General features: G+C 46.1%; 1 protein-coding gene across 1 annotated transcript in view; it reads right to left on the bottom strand.

Annotated features, from left to right (window-relative positions):
* Nucleotides 1-4488: 4488 nt before the first annotated feature.
* The window catches only part of CPLX4 (complexin 4), a 29306-nt gene continuing 12339 nt past the window's right edge, over nucleotides 4489-21455 (bottom strand). Inside the window, exon 3 of the mRNA XM_082417998.1 lies at nucleotides 4489-8650. Within this exon, the coding sequence (XP_082274124.1) occupies nucleotides 8423-8650 (228 nt within the window). The 3' untranslated portion in view covers nucleotides 4489-8422. The remainder of the gene's footprint in view (nucleotides 8651-21455) is intronic.

Raw genomic sequence — 21455 nt, 5'->3', positions numbered from 1 at the left:
ATTGTAATGCTTTTTTCCCCTGTACCACCCGTAATTCATAAGCCCTTTTATCTCTGTAAGACTTACCTCTTCCCCACTTTTCACATGGCCTCCTTGAATATTTCTGACCACTCGCCTATCTGCTCCAACTTGCTCACTGAGCTATAGCCATATTGGCCTTTTTTCTCTTCTTGAAATCACCCAAGCCCCTTGCTGCCTCGGGACTTTTGCCCTGACTATTCTCACTGCCTGCAATACCCTCTCCCAAATGTTCACATGATGCTTCTTGCCATTTTATTTGTCTCATAGCACCTCTCCAAAACTATCTTACTTATTATTTGTGTATTTGTTCGTTACCTGTCTCCCCTCATTAGAATCTAAGCTGCATGAGAACGGGGGACCTTGTTTTTAGATCCCTAGCATCTAGAACATATGTGGCGCGTAGTGGTGGCTGATTTAATGAAGAACTGCCGGGAACTCTATTTCACAGATGAGGAAACAGATTAAGTAAGTTGTCTCATTTCACACAGCTATTAATTAGCATGAGTATACATTTTTTTTTTCACATTCTTTTGATCAGTCCTCTGGAGCTTTTCTAAAATATTATTTCCCAGATGTTGGGAAATGTCAGACTGCTTTGCTTTCCTTCCCAAATAGTCCACAGAAGTCATTTGATCGCTTTCAAAAGTCAGTTCAGTCCACTCCAGTCTTGTTAGCATCAGCTCTGACCGGGGTTGCCTCCAAGGCCTTTGATGTGAGTGTCCATCACATGAGGAGACAGGGCTCCAGCAGCGCCTCTGCCGTCTGCTGAGAGCCCGCGCCACCCCGCTTCTCTCTTGCCGGGGTGCACCATCTTGGGGAATGCCATTCTTCTTCCAGAGTGGCCCCTGCATCTTTACTGCAGACTATTAGCTTTTACAGTTGACTGCAACTTTATGGACATTTGTTTGTCAATTTTTGTTGTACTTTCTCCTTTGACCCCTTAAGCCCTAAAAATGCTGATCTTATATGTCCTGACCAATCTAATTAGCCCCTTTTAACCACCAGATGCTTTCAATAGGGTTTTCAAGATGCTCCCCAGAAGTTATCTTTATTCAAATGTCAGGAGCTGACCCACGCTTACTGCAGGGTGTATGCATTGTAAGTTAAAGGAATGAGCTTTAAAGAAACACAACCTGGAAATCTTTTAAGGTTTCTAAAATGACCTAAGAAAACAAGCAAGCATCACTGTGTACACTTGTGTTATCCTTCTGTAGCTCAAGGACTTAGACCCCATCTAAGAATGATGTCTTCAGTTTATAGATGAAATTGTGACAATATAGAGTTTTCCAAGAATAGCAACACTTTAGAGTAGGGTAAAGAGGCTAAACTTGGGTCCAAGTGGATTTGTTATATTTATATTTCTACTTTTGGTTAGGTTTGAAAATTTTCCATAATAAAAGATTTTTGAAGAGGCAAAAAAAATTTCAAGATTTCTGAATCTGAATTTAATTTCAGATTAAATTTTATTACCTCCTCCAAACAATTTTTGTGGCTCCCCAAACTGCCATTTCTAATGTAGACAAAAATGTAAGGAAGATCCAGCAATTCCATTTCTGGGGGGAATTCCACCCAATTTCACTGAAAAAAAATGAAAGCAGGGACAAAATAGATATTTATGTTCATAGTAGCATCATTCACAATAGCCAAAATGTGGAATCAAGCCAGTGTCCATCAGTGGATGAATGGATGAGCAAAATGTGGTATCTACGTACAACAGAATATTATTCAGCCGTAAAAGGAAGGAAATTCTGACACATGCTTGAGGACATTATGCTAAGTGAAATAAGCCAGTCCGGAGGAGGGGGAGGAGGGGGAGGAGGGGGAGGAGGAGGAGGGGGAAGCAGAAAGACTGCAGTAGTCACATTCTGCATTTATCGTTGCACTGGATCTGAAAGTTCACACAAAACACGACTTTTGACTTGAACACCTAGAAACGCTAGTCTTTTAAATCCCTAAGAGAACAAGAAGACATGAATTTTCCTTCCAGAATTCCTGTGGTTAGACAGTGAGTATATTTATTTCATTTTAACATATATATATAATGTTTATCCATTCTTTCATTCATTTATTCATCAAATGTAACTTGAATACCTATTATGTAGCAGACATATTCTACTCAGATTCTACTCAGGACCCTTCATCTATCTCTTAGAACCCTTTCTTTCTTTCTTTCTTTTTTAAAATTTTTATTGGAGTATCGTTGATTTACAATGTTGTGTTAATTTCTGTACAGCAAAGTGAATCAGTTATACATATACATATATCCACTCTTTTTTAGATTCTTTTCCCATATAGGTATTACAGAGTATTGAGTAGCATTCCCTGTGCTCTACAGTAGGTTCTTATTAGTTACCTATTTTATATACAGTAGTGTGTATATGTCAATCCCAATCTTCCAATTTATCCCTCCCCTACCTTCCCCCCCGGTAACCATAAGTTTGTTTTCTACATCGGTGATTCTATTTCTGTTTTGTAAATAAGTTCATTTGTATCATTTTTTAAGATTCTACATGTAAGCGACATCATGTATTTGTCTTCCTCTGACTTACTTCACTTAGTATGATAATCTCTAGGTCCATCCATGTTGCTGCAAATGACATTATTTCATTCTTTTACATGGCTGAGTAATATTCCATTGTATATAAGTACCACATCTTCTTTATCCATTTATCTGTTGATGGACATTTAGGTTGCTTCCATGTCTTGGCTATTGTAACTAGTGCTGCTATGAACATTGGGGTGAATTAGCTTTTATATTTTAATTGCATTAAGAGATATGAAATTCTTGTAGAAATTTTCATTTTTTGTGGGAGCGATATTTACACATTGTTCAATGCTTTGAACTCTTAAATGAAAGTCCTACGTATGAACACAAGAGTATGAAACAAATATCTGTCCTTTATTTGAATAGTTAGGCAGAGAAGAAAGTGAAAACTTAAAATGCATGGAGAATCCCAAACAATTTTTTTTTAACTTTATTTTTTTCATTGAGTGTATTTTATTTATTTATTTATTTATTTATTTATTTATTTATTTATTGGCGTATAGTTGCTTTACAATGTTGTGTTAGTTTCTGCTGTACAGCAAAATGAATCGGCTATATGTATACATATATCCCTTCTTTTTTGGATTTCCTTCCCATTTAGGTCACCACAGAGCGCTGAGTAGAGTTCCCTGTGCTATACAGCTGGTTCTCCTTAGTTATCTATTTTATACACAGTAGTGTGTATATGTCAATCCCAATCTCCCAATCCATCCCACCCCCCCACTTCCCCCCTTGGTATCCATACGTTTGTTCTCTATGTCTGTGTCTCTATTTCTGCTTTGCAAATAAGTTCATCTATACCATTTTTCTAAATTCCACATATATGTGTTAATATACGATATTTGTTTTTGTCTTTCTGACTTACTTCGCTCTGTATGACAATCCCTAGGTCCATCCACGTCTCTGCAAATGGCACAATTTAGTTCATTTTTATGGCTGAGTAATATTCCATTGTATATATGTACCACATCTTCTTTATCCATTTCTCTGTTGATGGACATTTAGGTTGCTTTCATGTCCTGGCTATTGTAAATAGTGTTGCAATGAACATTGGGGTACATGTCTCTTTTCAAATTATGGTTTTCTCAGGGTATATGCCCAGTAGTGGGATTGCTTGCTTGTATGGTAGTTCTATTTTTAGTTTTTTAAGGAACCTCCATACTGTTCTCCACAGTGGCTGGATCAATTTACATTCCAACTTTGTTTCACTCGTTTGTTTCAGCCTTTCTTCCCGTCATACATTTTTCACTAGAGCTGCTAAAGTAGAGAAGTTTATTCATTCTGCACCCAAAATTTAATTATAAAATATGAAACATATATTTAGAAAATTTTAAAACATATAATAAAGTTGAAGGGATTGTAAACACCATGTATCCACCACCTAGATTTTAAAATTAATATTTTGCTATATTGTTCTATTATATCTATTTATCTACCCATGCCTCTACCCATCAATCTCTTGTTTTTTGCTTGCTTGTTTGTTTTGTATTTCTTAAAGTAAGTTGCAGGTTTCAGTGCATTTCAGCCTCAAATACACAAATGCAAGCATATCACTGGCTAGAGTTCAATAGTTTGTTTTTTTAAAAAACTTTTTTTTAATATTTATATATTTTTATTTTTAAATTTATTTTATTTTTGGCTGCATTGGGTCTTCGTTGCTGCACGTGGGCTTTCTCTAGTTGCACAAGCGGGGGCTACTATTTGTTGCGGAGCATGGGCTCTAGGCACACAGGCTTCAGTAGTTGTGGCACGTGGGCTCAGTAGTTGTGGCTCGTGGGCTCTAGAGCGCAGGCTCAGTAGTTGTGGCACACAGGCTTAGTTGCTCCACGGCATGTGGGATTTTCCTGGACCAGGGCTCGAACCCGTGTCCCCTGCATTGGCAGGCGGATTCTTAACCACTGCGCCACCAGGGAAGTCCCAGTTTGTTCATTTTTAATCTTACTCCTCTCCCTTTCTCTGATGTTTCTGTTTGTAAGCAGTGATTTGGCAGATTTCTAGCATCAGGAGCGAAAACTGAAGTGCTTATATAACTCACAAACTGGATTAGTTGGCCTCTGAATGGCTGAGCTCACTATGTCAATATTCTTTCAAAAGAAGGCCTCCTGTTTCATTATGCTGTAAGAGTGCATATCTAATTGAGGACTAGACTAACTCCTGGTAAACTGGAAAGTCCATTTAATTTGTCTTCTTGGAATTCGTTCTTCTGCACCTCTCCCCAGAGCCACTGTGGTTCCTTCCACCCAGCTAGAAATGCTACCTGACCTCCAGATTTTCTCTCCACAGGCAACCCTCTGTGTTCCTGGCTCTTCTCCCTTCTAGTACCTACCAAAACTCTGTCCCCTCACCACCCCTGGGGCCTGTTGTCTCTTTGCTCAGCTGGAGTTGTTAGTAAAGGGACAGAAACCTAGTTCTGTGATGGGGACTGTTGCCAATCTGCTCTCTTTCACAAGATAAATCTGCATTGGATATTGACCACCCCTGAAACCATAGTATGAATCATAGAATGTAAAGTAACCCAGCCCCTTCTTTTCTACTATTGAGAAAATGAATTTCCAGAGACGATCAATGACTTGTTCAAGGTCACACACTAGCAGAATTTGTGCTAGAATCCCAATTCCTGACTACCAGTTGGCTCAAAGGAATGGCTGCAAGCATCAAGTCCGGTGGCAAGGTGTGGAGAGCAATAGCATCAGAGTCTTCTGCAAGGTTGGCTTCACTAGTGGACGTGACAGTCAGAGCAGGATTACCTGGTGGGTTAACAGTGTCGATACTGTGTGATGAGAATTGAGAAAAGACCTGAGGATGTCGTCACTGGAAAAGAGGAAACTGAGTGAGAACTGAGGCAGAGCTGTGGAGCACCATACAACAGAATCACGACCAAGGGGCCGAAGAAGCAGCCAATTTCAGCTAAAGACAAGGAAGGATTTTCTAACAATTAAAGGTGTCCACAGATGGAAGGGGTGGTGGCTGAATTCCCTTGGAGCAGCAGACGGTGAATTCTGTACCACTGGGAGCTTTCAGATAAGCCTCAACTAGGCTGTTGTAGAAGAGGCCCCTTTACTGGGTGGGAGTTTAGAATAGATTCCCTCCTGGTCCTTTACAATTGTTGGAGTCTATGTTTTGTGTCCATCCCATGGCATAGACACATCTACCCTTTAGAGGGAAAAAGGCCTTCTGAATGCCCTGATACTGGCCCTTCCGTGCCCCGACCCCATACACCTGTGACACTGTATTGATGGGGTGGTGGTGTCTGGAGTGCTGTGGTATGGTGTGATACGCCATGGTGTGGGGCTGTGTGGTGTAAAGTGGTGTATTGTGTTGTCATATGATAGGAATCAGATAACCATGGCCAGAGGCTTCTAGCAGTTATACAGCCCCACTGGGGCAGGGACCAAATGGTATTGGAGTAATTTGGGTTGTCAAGATGAAGTGCCAATTTAGTGATTTTTCTGAGCAGCATTGGCTACATCTTTGACAAGAAAGCAAGTCTTCTACATCATCCTGCAACTGGTCTGGGAATAATTTGGCAGTCACAGTATTTTATGTCACAACAAAGGGTACAAAGTAGGGTCACGTGCATCACCCATTCATCCACGTTGTCAATTACAGGGCAGAGTCAGGTATTGAACTGAAAATAAATCTTATCTATTATTTATAGTCTTAAAATTGTGAATGTTTTGAATGTCCGCACTCCGGGGATGCTGATGCTGGGGGAGCTGTGTGTCTGGGGGAGGGGCAGGGGGCATCTGGGAAATCTCTGTACCTTCCTCTCAATTTTGCTGTGAACTTTAAACCGCTCTAAAAAATTGTCTTAAAAAAAATCGTGAATGTTTTAAAGTTTCTGGTATAAAACAAATCACAACTCACATGCCAGTTCTGATAAAAGATGAGCATGATTTTAAAATATGTTCATGGTATCTGGGGTTCATGGATAGCTATGGTCTGAATTTGTGTCCCCCCAAAATTCACATGTTGAGTCCTAACCCCCAAGGAGAAGGTATTAGGATGTGGGACCTTTGGAAGGCGCTTAGGTCATGAGGGTAGAGAACCTTATGAATGAGATTAGCATTCTTATAAAAGAGAACCCCCCATCCAAAGCTCCCCTGCTTCTTCCACCATGTAAGGATAAAATGAGAATTCTACTACCCAGTAGTAGGCCTTTACCCAACCATGCTGGCATGCTGATCTCAGCCTTCCAACCTCAAGAACTATGAGAAATAATGTTTGTCATTTATAAGCCACCCAGTCTATTGGTATTTTATTACAATGGACTAAGCCTGAACAGACTAAGTGGACTTGAGGACTAATTACCCTTAAACACTACACCAGTATTCTCCCAGGAACTTCTGAGAGGGGCTACACTTTGCCCAGGACCATGGATTCTGGACCCCTAATAATCTGTTTTATTTACATATTTTCATAACATGAAACTTTTTCTTATATAACACATTCAGGAACTCTGGGTAAAGAACAGATTAGCCCCTAACTTTTTGGTCTTAGTTCCTTTTTCCTCTGATAGAGCAGTTCTTCTTGATAAAATTGGTCTTTGAGAATTATTCTGTGAAGGTTCATTGAGAAAACAGTATTTTGTTTTGGTTGGGTTGGGTTTGGTTAAACAGCTCTAAGTGCCTCAGAGGTAAAAGTTCTAACTCTTCTGGGTAATTTCCTTTGAAAGAGAGCAAATGTTAGGCAAAAGAAATCCATGTATACAGTCGTGCCTGGGTATCTGCCAGGGATTGGTTCCAGGACCTGCCGTGTATACAAAATCCAAGGATGCTAAGTCCCTTACATAAAATGGCATAGTACACACGGCTTCCATATCCCTGGGTTCTGCATCCACGGGTTCCGCATCTGTGGATACGGAGGGTTGACTGTAGCCTGGAAGACTGCGGCACAGAATGACAATAGCATGGTTTTATTGGAATCCAGTCTGAAGGGGTGGGATGGGGAGGGACAGGAAAGAAAAAGAAGGAGGAGAGGTAGGGAGAGGAGCAAGAAGGGGAGAAGAGGATGAGAGAGAAAAGGGGAAGAGAGAGATAAAGAGACACACACACAGAGATGGGTTTAACATTGCAATGCTATTTGTCCACACTTCTGGTCCCCATGCTATCACCAAGTTCAAGAGGAGATGACACTGAATACAGAAACAGAGGTAGCCTTTCCAGTTGCCCCCCTGCCTCTAGCTTCCACCTCCCCTTCCCCCCAGCTTCCCACCTCCACCCAAATCCATTCTTCACATGCTTCTAGAATGATGGTCTACAATGCAGATGCTGGCGAAGTCTGGTCTCTGCCTCCTTCTCATCTTCTACCCCATCCCTGCTCCTGCTCCTTGGCTTCATGCAAAACTTGATGAGAAGCATCAACAACATCAAGAAGCCTGGAGTGAGAGGTGGTGTGATCTTTGACAGCCCTTGAGCCTGCAGCCTGGGTTCCCCAGTGGGCACCCTGACCTTCCACATCTTTCTCTGAGGGGACCTGGAGTCTTGCTAATTGTTGGACAGGGTGAGACGCTGCCCTCTAAGAAGGAAGTCACAGATGAAATGCCGTTTGCTTTTGTTTCTTCCTGGCTCTCCTGAAGATCTTTAAGCAGATATATCTTCTGCATCATTCACAGCTGAAAGGTCATGCTTCACCACATTTATAACTAAAAGGACAGTATGATTCCTGCTGTAAGGTGCTAGTTAACTGTTCTACCAGGAACATTTAGAACAACCAAGCTATGTGTTTGTAGAGAGCTTTTCATTATGGTTTTCCTAACTGTTCACTGCGTTAAAGCCTACGCGGTTTGAAATGCCCCGCAGGGGAGTGGTCACCTCCACCCTGACCTGGCCCCCTCCTCCATGTCTGCCCTGCCCCTCACATCACAGAACACTTCTGCTCCGCTGTCTGCTTGATTTCCGTGAAGGTGGCCTGGGCCTTTTCTTTTATGGTATCCAAGTCCATGTTCTGAAGATTCTGTAACTGCCCGAGAATAGAATCCTTATCTTCTTCCTCTTCTTGATCCTCATCTACCATTTTCCGGAGATCTTCAGGCAAATCCACATCATCTCCAGCCATCTGGATTTGGTTCTCATCCATTTCACTCTGTGTGGAAAAACAAACATGGAGAAACCAAAAACAAACATTTAGAAACCATTCTAAAACAAACAAACAAATCCTGAAAGCAGCAGGGAGATAGAGGTCTGTTGAGGATGGATGGAGGGAATGGCACATTTGGCCATCTCGCAGCAGAGCCTGGGCCTGGTACCAGTTATGGAGGCCAGACATCCCGGTTGAGACACCCCCCCCACCCCGCCCCTTTCACTGCACTTGGGTCGATTGGAACCTTCTAGCACAGTGGTTCTCAAACCACTTTTGCCTGGACCGGGCAATATTAGCATCATCCAGGAACATGTTAGAAAGACAAATTCTCCGGCTCCACCCCAGGCCTACTGAATCAGAAACTCCGGGGTGGGGTCTAGCAATCTGCATTTTAAGAATCCCTCTCTATCGTGCTGATGCCCAAAAAGTTTAACCAACTCCGCCTCAGGGCAGCTCTGCAAGCTTTGTTGTCTATCAGCCCCCGGCTGTTGTGACTCAGGGATCCCACTCTGGAGGGTGGGGTTTGGGTTCACAGGGCCAGACAGTGCTCCCTCGATCCAGCCATCTCTCTTCAGTGGCAGCGTCTGTTTAACCATTGCCCCTTCCCTCCCTTCTACCAGACACGGAATCACCTCAAACTCAACTTTACATCCTTGTCACCTGGAAGCGAGTCTGGCGCACAGACCAGCTTATTAAGTGAATCGTCCACACCATCTAGCCTTGCGTGTCGCCGATGCCTTACAACTTCCTTTTGTGGTCCTAGTGGTGGCTGTCCCAGGATCTCTTAGTTCCTGCCGCCTGGCCTCTGAAATCCCTTTACCCTTAGGCTGCAGAGCCCTCTGTTTTGTAACAGAGAAGAATCTAGAGAAAAAGTTTCTCTGGGAAAGGCAAGGGTTTCCTTTCTCAGATGGCTGCTCTCGGATATAATTTTCTGAGAGTTCTCAGATATAAATTTCTGAGGTTGTAACATGAGGCAAACTGGGCTTTGGGGACACAGAAGATTAAAAAGAGCACCAGAAAAGCGAGTGATGGGAAAGATCTAAGTGATCTTGCGGTCTAAGTGGTGGGAAAGATCTAAGCAGACTGTAGGGCCCACCTCAAGGATGTTCTGACCAGCCTGGAATTTGTTACCAAAGGGCATGAAAAACCACACAAAGGCAAAATGATCATCTTAGTCTTAATCAGACTGCATTGATTTGATTTGAGAAAGATTTGGGCACCTGCCAAGTCCCCACTTCTGATGCTCTATAGCTCCAGACTTCTCCAATGGCCTTGGAGAGGCTGGAGGCCACAGCCTTTCCCCAGAGCTCCTTCTTTTATTTGGTTCTCTGGGTAAAGTGACAGCAAGCCTGGCTCCAGAAACAGGTTGAGAGGCTGACTTTCTTTTTTTTGTTTTTTTGTTTTTACTCAAAAAGATTTATTCTAAACATTGAAAGTTGACATAATTTGTTACAAAATGCAGCAAAGGGCTTTTGATATTTTCCCCCAAACCAAACTTCAGTTTAGGTAAAAACAATGTGAACTTCAGTCAGGATGAGGTTGTAAAACCCCCCTCTAGGCAGGGAATGCCATCATGTTGGCAGCCCCAGGGCACCATCCAGGGCACCATCGACAGATGAGGATGTGAGGCACCCGGGCGGATGCCTTGGCTCAGCCGTGATGGACAGGTTCCCCCATCGCTGGCCCCTGCTCAGTTATTTTCCTTTTGCAAACACAGTTGAGCTAGCTTCACAGAGGCAGTTAGCCAGCCAAAGAGAGAAGTCTCAGTTTTGTCTGGAATGATCTGACGTGGTGTCTCTGCAGATCCTGTTCACCAGCTCTGCGCTCTTTTTTTGTGTTGTCCACAACACAAAAAATATATGGAGCTCAGCGGCTCACCTTCCAACGTAAAACTTCTAGATTACCTGCGCTGCCCTACACAGAGTTCCCTCTTCTTATTTACTTCCTTGCTTTCTTTCCCCACCTCGGGAGGCAGACTTCTGATGCTGAGAACACGAGGATGCCTTTGGGAGGCGTGGCCCTCACCAGGCCCTCCCTGGAGACCCCTGGGAATGGCGACCCTCGGTGTCGACTCCCCAGGTGAGAGAAGCTTCTCTGTGCACTTGGCCAGGCCCCTTCCCCTCAAGGCGCTTAACGGATTAATTAGTTCCTCGTCAAACTGGTGTGGGGATTAATTAGTTAATCCCCAGGGGCTCCCAGCCAAGCCTCCATTTCTGTTTATTTTTTATTTACCTACCCTCGAGGTTGCCTCCCTTTGAGGATGGTCCTCAGGGCATTTTTACAGGGACGGGAGGGAAAGCAGGGCCGCCTGGAGATTCTCAGTTCACATAAATGCGGGACCCCTGCCCGCACGTACACGATTTGCAAAGGCATTGCTGAGAAATCTGGCACCCTCGCCCCTCTGGTTGGTAATAAGATCTCTGCACATGTCACCAGGTTCAAACCTGGACAGAGTAGCTGCTGGGGGCCTGGAGGGACAGGCAGCTAGAGGGGCCAAAGGGCCAGCGAGCCAGCCAGTTGGTGCCCAAAGAGACCCGAAGCACTCAGGAGGGCTCCCGGGCCGGTGCTCCCCAGCCCTCTCTTCACCAGGCAACTCAGTGTTCTGCCTCTGCTGCTTTGGACCAGTTCGGGTTTATTTTTACCTCCTTCCACTGGCCCAGGGAAGGGAGAGTAGTGGGGTTCCACTTTGCCTCCCAACTCACAGAGGGGATCTGGATCGGCACAACTTCTAGCCAAGTGGTTCTCAAAGTGGGGTCCCGGGGCCAGCAGCATCTCCTGGAATCTTGTTAGAAATGCACATGCTCACCCAGACCTGCTGATTCAGGTGCTGGGGGTGTGGGCCGAGCCATCTGTGATTTAGCAAGCCCTCCTGGTGATTCTGGTGCTTGCTAAAGTTTAAGAAGCCCCGCTCCACATCCCTTGAAGACAGGGGGCTGTAACTTACTCATCAGTAAGTCTCAGAACCCAGCGGAGTGTCTGGCGTGTCGCCACAGACAATAGATGTTTATTGAATGACTCGGTGAGCCCGTTGTCAGGGACTATAGCAGCCTTGACAACACTTGAATGTGCCCTCTTTACTTGCAAGAGCTCTGTTTCATAGCTACTGACTTGTTTATCTTTACACTCCCGTGGAGGCAGTGCAGCCTAGAGGTCAAGTGTTGGTTTGAGAATCAGATTACCTGAGCATGAAGGTTACTGCCACCACTTACAGGCTGTGTGACCTTGGGCACTGAACACTACCTCTCTGAGCTTTATTTCCTTATTTATAAATTGGGGTTATGTTATTTGCCTAAGAGTCACAGAAGAGTAATTAAATGATAACTGAATTATTTGGAATATATTAAGCATATATATAATTATATTATATATAATTAAAGGTAGATGCTCCTGAATGTAATAACCTTCAGAGGGAGGGGAGGGGGATTTGCGCTGGATAGTCTTGACTCTGCACATGGTGCTCAGCCCCAGCAGAAGGCCTCGCTCTCTTGGCCCCTTACCTCTGGCCTGGGAATGAACCCTCCCTACCTTCACTCCAGAGCCTCAGCGTTCCTAGCAAACTGGGCCTATTCATTTCCCTTTTAGCACTAGGCCCTCAATTTTGGGAGAAACCTGCCCAGAGGGTCCAGCTCCCTTTACCCCTTGTCAGGCTCACCCTAATGTTTGTGGGACACAGAGGATAAATACTGATAGAGGTCCCTGGCTTAGACCTGTACCTCTTTTTTCCCCAGTCCCTGGTTCCACCCTTCCATGGGAAGCTTGTGTATGTGGTTCCCAGTATGCAGACCGCCACCCTACTTTTCAGGCCCAGTGGTAGGTACTCAGGCCAGCAGCTCAGTGTACCCTAGAGAGGACGGACCTGGTGCAGAGGCCTGGGCAGGCCCCAGAATGCATTTAGGCAGGGAGTTCAGGGCACTGGGCAGCCAGAGCGTGGTCTACAGGAGGGGTGTGGGCAGGCCTGTCCCTTTGGCCGCAGACTTCTCAGCCCTTATGAAGGAGTGTGGCCGGTGGAGGGACAGAGGAGAATCTTCTAAAGCACAGGGCCCGGGGCAGGAGGCACTGGTTGTCCAGTCTAAGGGCGGCACTGGGTGTGGTCAATGGCTGTGGTCAGAGAGTCCTATGACCACCATCCTTCTAGAAGGAGAACACTACTGACTGTCTATCAGAAGCACCATTGCTGCAAGTGATGATTCTAGCACTGGACTCAATTTTCTTGGGCTGCAGCCTGTGCCCTGGGCACATTGTAACTAAGCGTAGGACAGCCAGGCAGGGCTAGTGAGTGGCTAGAGGACGAAATGAAGTCCTCTGGAACCAAAGCTGAACCCCTGGACTCATTAGCACTGTGGGTCAGCTGCAGACCTAGGACAGGCCAAGGGTTAGGGCCCCTCCCATTTGCAAAAAGCTGCAGCCAACCCAGACCCCTATCGTGCAGAGGTGGCTATGACAGTGGGAAGACTGTGGGATTTAGAGTCGGGAGACCTGGTTCTGTCCTTCGCCCACTGCATGACCTTGGGCAAGTCACCTTACAATTTGATGCCCACCAGGAGGGACCCTCAGAGGATTACTGAGCAGATTGAACGAGACATACTGTGAAACGGCCTTGTAAGCGTCTTAGCTCTACACAAACAGTAGCTGTGGTTATTAATATTTTAGAGGAAAAAGCGCAGCACGGCGTCAAGATCCCTGCTGAAAGGATCCCTGGGAGAAAGAAGGCGTGCACAGTGAAAGAGAGGGTGGGAGAGTACCAGCCCTTAAGAGAAAGATCGGGACAGAGCAAGCAATTCAGGCCCGTCTATGGGATTTATACAGTGGACCCTGGGCCTTGTCTCTCCCTTGCATCACAAACCACCCTGCTGATAGGACCTTGTCTACAATCCACACAATGAAAGTCTTTTCCTGACTTTCTGCTGCTGCAGGTTGGGAATGCTAGGAATATTTTGACAGAGTTCAGGCATCAAGATAAGGCAGCAATGCCTCATCACAGCCCATGAGCACAAATGCAGTTACAGCCGATACAAATCAGCTCCAGGGAGGGAGGGGACGTTTGGCGCTGAGAACCGTGGTGTAGGTGAATAAATGAATGAATGAATGAATGAGTGAGGGAAAAAGTGAAGTGAACTAGCATATAAAGAGGAACTTATAGGCTATACTTCATTCTTCGGGGTTCTGTTTCAGAAGTCTTCTCTTTTCTAGAAAGCTTATCAACTTGCGATATTGTTTATGCAGTTAAGAACTAATTATTTTTATGCTGGCTGACCAGAATCAGTTTTAATCTCTTGCTTTTTAACCAGATTTATAATCTTAATTGCCAGTGCTGAATGCCCCATTATTTAAATAGCCCCATAGCCTGCACTGTTATTCCCTGTGACTGATTTCTGACCTTTCACTGAAGGGTAAGCATGACCCTGGATTCAGACTTCCTACATCCTAATCTTGATAAACTGGCCTTCATCTTGTACCAAACTGGAGATATGATGATAAACTATCTGACATGGTTATATGATCAAAAAGCTGAGTATTTACCACTTAAGAGTCCAGTCAGTCAAGCTTGGTGTACAAGCACACACCAGTTCGTTCGATACAAGATAGATTTGATTTTGGTTTTGGTTTGTTTCCTTATCTTTGGTCTACAGGATACCAAACAGCTGGATTAATGGATTTCTTTCCCGGGGACGAGTTGATCTAATATTTGATGTTTTACCTATTTCTGTGGATCACCAACGTCAGCAGTTGCCTGTTTTCACAACCCACCCCTCACTGTCCTGGTGATGAGTGAGGCAGCCACGCTGGCCCCTAGGCAAGGTGACAGCATCCCCTGGCTCCCATCCTGCCGGGGCTTACAAGACATTGGCAGGGTGGGGTGTAGATAGAAGAATACAGCCAGTCAACAAACGCCTCTATAGAGAGGAAAAGGGGGCATGGCCTGCTTTGCCGAAAGTAAGGAGGAATTTGGGCTGGACCAGGAGGGAGGTGGGTGTGAGGCCCTTGGGGGCTAGGCTTCAGCAGAAAGCCTCATCCTTGCTCTGACCAGATGCTGCTGAAGAACTGAGTTTGTTTTCTCCCTGGGGACAGTGGTTCTCAACCCTCTCTGTACCTCTGAATCCTTTGTAAAGTGTCGAAAAACACGATGGTCAGGCCCCACCCCCAGATTTGGCTCTAGGGATCTGTGGCAGAGACCCAGGCAATAGAATTTTTAAAAAGCTTCCCCGGGCGATTCTAGCACGTGAGTTGGTGTTGAGACCTTGTCCGGGGCTTGCTAGCTGCAACTTCTGCTATACCACATCATCTTTCCCTCTTTAGCTACTTAAAGAGCCCTCAGAACACCCGGAATGGGACAGAGGCTGTGGATTTGACTCCTCGAATACAGTTGTCAGGTTTTTTAAAAAATTAATTAATTAATTTGGTTGCACCAGGTCTTAGCTGCAGCAGGCGGGCTCCTTAGTTGCGGCATGAGAACTCTTAGTTGCGGCATGCATGTGGGATCTAGTTCCCTGGCCAGGGATCAAACCCGGGCCCCCTACATTGGGAGTGCAGAGTCTTAACCACTGCGCCATCAGGGAAGTCTCCCAGCTGTCAGTTTTTAATGTTTGATTGAGAATGTGCACACATAGGGCCCCTCGTGGGATGAAACGTTCCCACTGTGTACATCTTAAACTTCTTTCCTTTACGCAGACGTTCCAGAGGGACTCAAGAAGCTCTTAGAGGCCTCTTGTCCAAGCCTCTCCTTTACAGATGAGGAAACCGAGGTCCTGGGAGGTGAAGATACTTGCATAAATGTCATTCTGCTTGTTAGGGGACAAGAAACCAGCCCTGATGCCAGGTCTCGCAGGAAAATGTGGCCAGTGGGTCGGATCGGCTTGGAGTTGAATCTTGCCATTTACCGGCTGTGTGACCTTGGGAAGTCCCATTCCCTCTCTGAGCCGCTCTTCTTATCTATGAAGGGGAGATGATATCTACCTACCTTCCAGGGTGGCTGTGAGGATTAAGTGAGAAAGCTGGTGCGGCTAAGCGACACATCAGAATCCGATGACTCTTTCTTCCCTTCCCAGGTTCCCCCCAGGACCTTCAATCCACGGCTCTTTCAAGGGCGTGAGTAGAGGGTGCAAACTGAACTAGGGCAGCAGAGGGGGGAGTAGGAAGGGACAGCCCCTAACGGGCCTCTGATGGCCTCCCTGTGCTGCCACCAGAAACAGCTGCTCAGAAGCAGGAGGTTTCAGTGTCTGGGACCCTGCCAGTCAGCCCTGAGAGCTCCTGATCTGAAGGAGGCAGGCAAAGAAAGCTTCACAAATCGTATCTGTTTTTAAGAGGCAACTTTCAAATTCAGTTCTAATGGAGCTGTCAAAGTACTACATTTAAAGAAGCTCTACTGATAGATTTTCTTCTATCTTCATCTTTGTTCAAAGTGAACGATGCCCTTAATACAGCAGACAAACACCAGGTGTAACTAAATCATATAGCTCAGCAGGGAGCACGACATTATTTTTCAATGACTAACCTAGACTGACAATTCTGTTAATAGGATTAGGGTTCATTGTGGAACTGTTTTCTCTTATTAATTTGGCTTGACTTACATATACATTTTGAATTGGCTAGAAAGAGGGGCACCTTTGTTTTTAGAGAAAAATCTTGTGGCTTTATTTAAAATGTATTACTTCCTCTATTTGCAAAAAAATATGACATCTTAATTATCATATAAAGTAACTGTATTTTATACAAAATCATAATGTCGAATCCAGTCTTGTTCTTTTCATGAAAATTGATTTTAATATAACTCTTATGGCTGATAGATTCCTTCTGCTATTTTTGATACGTTGTTCTTTGGGTGTGTTTTTGTTTTTCTTTTTTCCCAGTAACATCGATCATTCAGCAAACCTTTTGTGTGTGTGTGTGTGTGTGTGTCTATGTGTTTGTGTGTAGTATGTGCATATGTATGTGTGCGTGGTGTGTGTGTGTGCATGTGTGTGTGTGTATGTGCAGCTTCTACATGTCAGACACCATGCAAGGCCCTGATGACAGAGACAAAACCTCAGCCCCTTTGTTAAGAAGCACACGATCCAGCAGGTGAGAGTATTCAGGTTGGAAAGATGGCATAAGAGACATGCACTCAGGTATTACGCGAGCATGGAGGAGGGGGAGGGGAGGGAGGTCATGGAAGTTTCTGGAAGAAGTGGCACTAGACCAACGTCTTACAGGAAGGAGAGAGGTCACAGGGAGCAGGGTGTAGGGGACGTGAAGCAGGAGGAGAGGAGTATAGTCCAGGCAAGGGGTAGCCAGAAGTGAGGCCGGGAAGTTACGAGCCACATCGTGGTGTACAGGCCAAGGGGGTTGGACTTTGTTCTGAAAAGTCATGGTAAACCTTCGTTGTTTTTTTTTTTTCAAAAAAAAAAACAGGGGAGGAGGGGACTTCCCTGGTGGCACAGTGGTTAAGAATCCGCCTGCCAATGCAGGGGACACGGGTTCGAGCCCTGGTCCGGGAAGATCCCACATGCCGTGGAGCAACTAAGCCCGTGTGCCACAACTACTGAGCCTGCGCTCTAGGGCCCGAGAGCCACAACTACTGAGCCCGCATGCCACAACTACTGAAGCCCTCGCGCCTAGAGCCCATGCTCCACAACAAGAGAAGCCACCGCAGTGAGAAGCCCGCGCACCGCAACGAAGAGCAGCCCCCGCTCACCGCAACTAGAGAAAGCCCATGCACAGCAACGAAGGCCCAACACAGCCAAAATAAATAAATAAATAAAATAAAAAATAAATTAATTAAAAATATATATATATATTAAAAAAAACGGGAGGAACAGAATCAGTCTGCAGTTTGGAAACCTCACTCTGCAATTTTGAGGGGAGCAAGACAAAGTCAACAATCTACTCGACGTATTGTAGTAAAATTGCTGAGAGGTGACGAGTCCTGCGCTTGGGGATGAGCTGAGAATGATTTATGAGGTGAGGTGACGGTGACCTGGTGATCTGCTGCATGTGGCGCTGGAGGAGGAGGGACGAGGCAAGGGTGACACCAGGGGGAGTGCTGGGGGGGAGCCCTCGGTGGAGGGGGAGCCTGCAGGAGAGGCAGGGCTGGGGGAGGACCGGTGTCTGTCCTGGACCCGAGCTAAGAGGTGCCCGAGCAGAGGGGGATGCAGCAGTGAAATTTAGGGAGGAGGTATAGGAAGGCCATATAGATTGGAGCCATCAGCACACACCTGAGTGGCAGCTGAAAGCAGCAGAAGACGCAGCCATTCAGGGAGAACATGACAGCCTGAGTGGGACAAAGAGCAGACGGAGGAAACACCCTGGGCTATTTGGCAATTTGGGGGCGGGCAGGGGAAGGGTGACCCTTGAAATAGACAGAGAAGGAACAGTTTCAGGAGAAGGAGAAGGATGGTATCCAGAAGCTGAGGAGAGAGAGGGCTCCAAGGAGGAAGCAATGAGCTAAAGGAGGCAAAGAAATTTCTGCCCCAGGAAGAACTGCTCCCGGAAGAGGTCCCCAAAGGAAAGAGCGGAACCATCTACCGCGTTGAGACCGACCGCCGAGCATCGGCAGGAGGAAGGCTTCGGCAGAGCAGTGGGAACCAGTCATTTAGGAAGATGCCCAGAAAGCCACGTTCAGAGTGCTGTTTGCTTTAGTTGGGAGAGACTTGACCTCTTTTATAAAGGAGAGGCCCGTAGGCAGGAAACGCTGAAGATACAGGACAGACGATAATTAGTGGAATGAGACCCAAATCTAACATGAGCATCACGGGTTACTTTAGGCAGTTAAGTCCCCTGATTACCTGGAATTTGAAAACCAGAGGAATCCAACATAAGAGTGGACGTGAACGTTCTCACGACGGATATACTTTCCTACCTACACGTCCGGTTACTGTGATTTGACGCTTGTACTTATTTGACTCCTTATGTGATGACTGCAATGAAAAGTGGTCATCAAAAGACAAGGGTACAACCAACAGGGTTGACCTTGACAGTGAACAATAAACCCGGAGAGGAGGCCTGTGGTGTTTGCCGGGCACCAGGGCTACACTCCTCCTTTCAGAGGCCACATTTCCTTTGCCCCGTCGGCAATCGACTGAAACTCTTTTTCACAGGAAACACCAGCCAAATAATTTCTTTAGAAAATCCAGTTCTAATTCCAAAATGTGACATAGTTACCCTCATTAGACCTGACAGCTCCCGGGAGGACATTTTCCTCAAATCTGCTCTCCGTTGGGCCTGGGCGAGGGGATGGGCCCAGAATCCTGCTGGTTATGTAACCGCTGCGAGTGACCATGGGGAACTGTGAATGAGGCCCCCAGGGGTCCCCCCTCGTTAACTGGAGGACCTGGTGAATGTGTCCAACCGCCTGTGGGCTGTTAATACTATTAGTTCGGCTGTTTACCCAACATGGACTTTATAAGACGGCACCAGGGCTGAGGATTCTGCAAACCACGAGGGGAGGAAGGTTGTTATCAGGAGCCCAATAAGGTCCTGGTGAGCCTTGCTTTCTGCCCAGCACCATTTTCTTTGTTAGATGGTTGTGTTCAGTTCTCAAGTCTGCCATCCTGGGTGGAGACACACGGTTTGGAGCGGGTGGGGGAAGAATGGAGCATGAAGAAGTACTGGGAAAAGACCAAAGAGGCTAAGGGGAACTTTGAGTCCTTGGGCAAGTCCCTTGATTTGCATGAGTTTCATGATGATGCATTGAGTGTACACCTATGATATGTGCTTTTCTGTATATCAAAAATGTTTAATAAAAAGAGAAATGCAGCTCAGACCCTGGGACCAAGCAGCCAAAGCACCGCGGCAGCGCAGGAACCCACACCTGCCCTGGGCAGAGTTTAGAGGCCAGAGGAAGGGGCGGAGTGTGTGCTCCTCCCATGCGCCCGCCTATCCTGAGGTCATGCTCGTTGCTAATGACGATACCATGTCTGTCCTACTCATGTCTTTTGATGACCGTTTTTTCTTTTTTTTAATTAATTAATTAATTAATCTATTTTTGGCTGTGTTGGGTCTTCGTTGCTGTGCGTGGGCTTTCTCTAGTTGCGGCGAGCGGGGGCTACTCTTTGTTGCAGTGCACGGGCTTCTCATTGCGGTGGCTTCTCTTGTTGTGGAGCACAGGCCTTAGGCGCTCGGGCTTCAGTAGTTGCAGCCCGTGGGCTCAGTAGTTGTGGCACACGGGCTTAGTTGCCCTGCAGCATGTGGGATCTTCCCGGACCAGGGCTCGAACTCGTGTGCCCTGCACTGGCAGGCGGACTCTTAACCACTGCGCCACCAGGGAAGTCCCTTTTTTTTTTTTTTAAATAGTCACCATGCTATACATTACATCCCCAGGACTTATTTACCTTCTAATTGGAAGCTTGTAGTTTTGACCCTCTTCACCTATTTTTTTCCACGCCCCCCCTCCCCACCTTGCCTCTGGCAACCACGAACCTGTTCTCTGTATCTATGAGCTTGGATTTTTTAGGTTCTCCGTATAAGTGAGATCTCCATTCATCTTTCTCTGTCCGACTTATTTCATTTAGCATCGTGTCACCAAGGTCCATACGTGTTGTCACAAATGGCAGGATTTCCTTCTTTTTTATGGCCAGATACTAATCCATTGTATATATATATATATATACCATGATGACCATTTTTTAATCGTGGTAATCAGATGAGTAATCCAATAAGTGCAGTAACCAAGATGGCAAGCCTCATGAAGGCGATACAAGGAATGACTTGGGAATCTGTTGCCCCACCTCCTCACTGGCCCAGGCCTCCCTCAGCCCTGTCCAGGCTGCCATGAGGGTCCAGTACTGACCAGCCAGCCCCTCATCCCTTTGCCTCCGATTCACTGTACACATTGCCGTGGCCTTGGCCTTTCCCGATCACAGTGATGCCCACGGGCACTGCCTGGCCTTCCTGGGCCTCTTTGCCCCTTATTGGAACAACTAGGAGATGAAAACCTACCACTTATATTCCTGGCATGCTTTTAAGAAGGCTTTCTAAAGGTTCCACTATGAAGGGTTCCTCTGAATAATTAAAGAAAGACCTAAGAGTTACAGGCGTTTCCATACCAGCCAGCAGCATGGGCCCCTCTAGAGAAGCTGGCTTGATACAAATATTAGAACCAAAGCATGACATTCTGGGCCTGGGAAATGACTATTCCCCCATGGTCGTCATTTCCCCAAAGTCATCTCCTCTCAAGGCTGAATATTCCAATTCCTTCAATGCTTCCTCAATTAGTCAGTCTTTTTTTTTTTTTTTTAAGGAATTCCTTTATTTTTATTTTATTTATTTATTTATTTATTTATGGCTGTGTTGGGTCTTCGCTTCTGTGCGAGGGCTGTCTCTAGTTGTGGCGAGCGGGGGCCACTCTTCATCGCGGTGCGCGGGCCTCTCACTATCGCGGCCTCTCCCGTTGCGGAGCACAGGCTCCAGACGCGCAGGCTCAGTAGTTGTGGCTCACGGGCCCAGTTGCTCCGCGGCATGTGGGATCTTCCCAGACCAGGGCTCGAACCTGCGTCCCCTGCATTGGCAGGCAGATTCTCAACCACTGTGCCACCAGGGAAGCCCCAGTCAGTCGTTTTAAAAGCTCTCACCATCCTGGTTGCTGCGGAGACAGCTACAACGCTTGGTTTTCTAGCTCTTTCCCCGCGTGCCGGGGGAAGATCCCGCCGCTCAGACACGGCCCTCCCAGCCTGTACCCGCCACTGTCCCTCAAGTGTGCTGCCACCTCCTGCTTTGTGACAGGTGCTCATAGCAGAGCCCACCAGGCCTTTCCAGGCTCGCTAGTGCAGCGACCGCTTTAGAACAAAATGCACAATCTGGTCCTTAATATCAAAAGAATGGGCTTAAAAAAAAA

Source organism: Balaenoptera physalus (assembly GCF_965194825.1).
Source record: "Balaenoptera physalus genome assembly, chromosome: 12".
In the NCBI taxonomy this organism is placed as follows: Eukaryota; Metazoa; Chordata; class Mammalia; order Artiodactyla; family Balaenopteridae; genus Balaenoptera; species Balaenoptera physalus.
The sequence above is the reverse complement of the archived record's forward strand: the minus strand, read 5'-3'. Positions and strand labels throughout refer to the sequence as shown.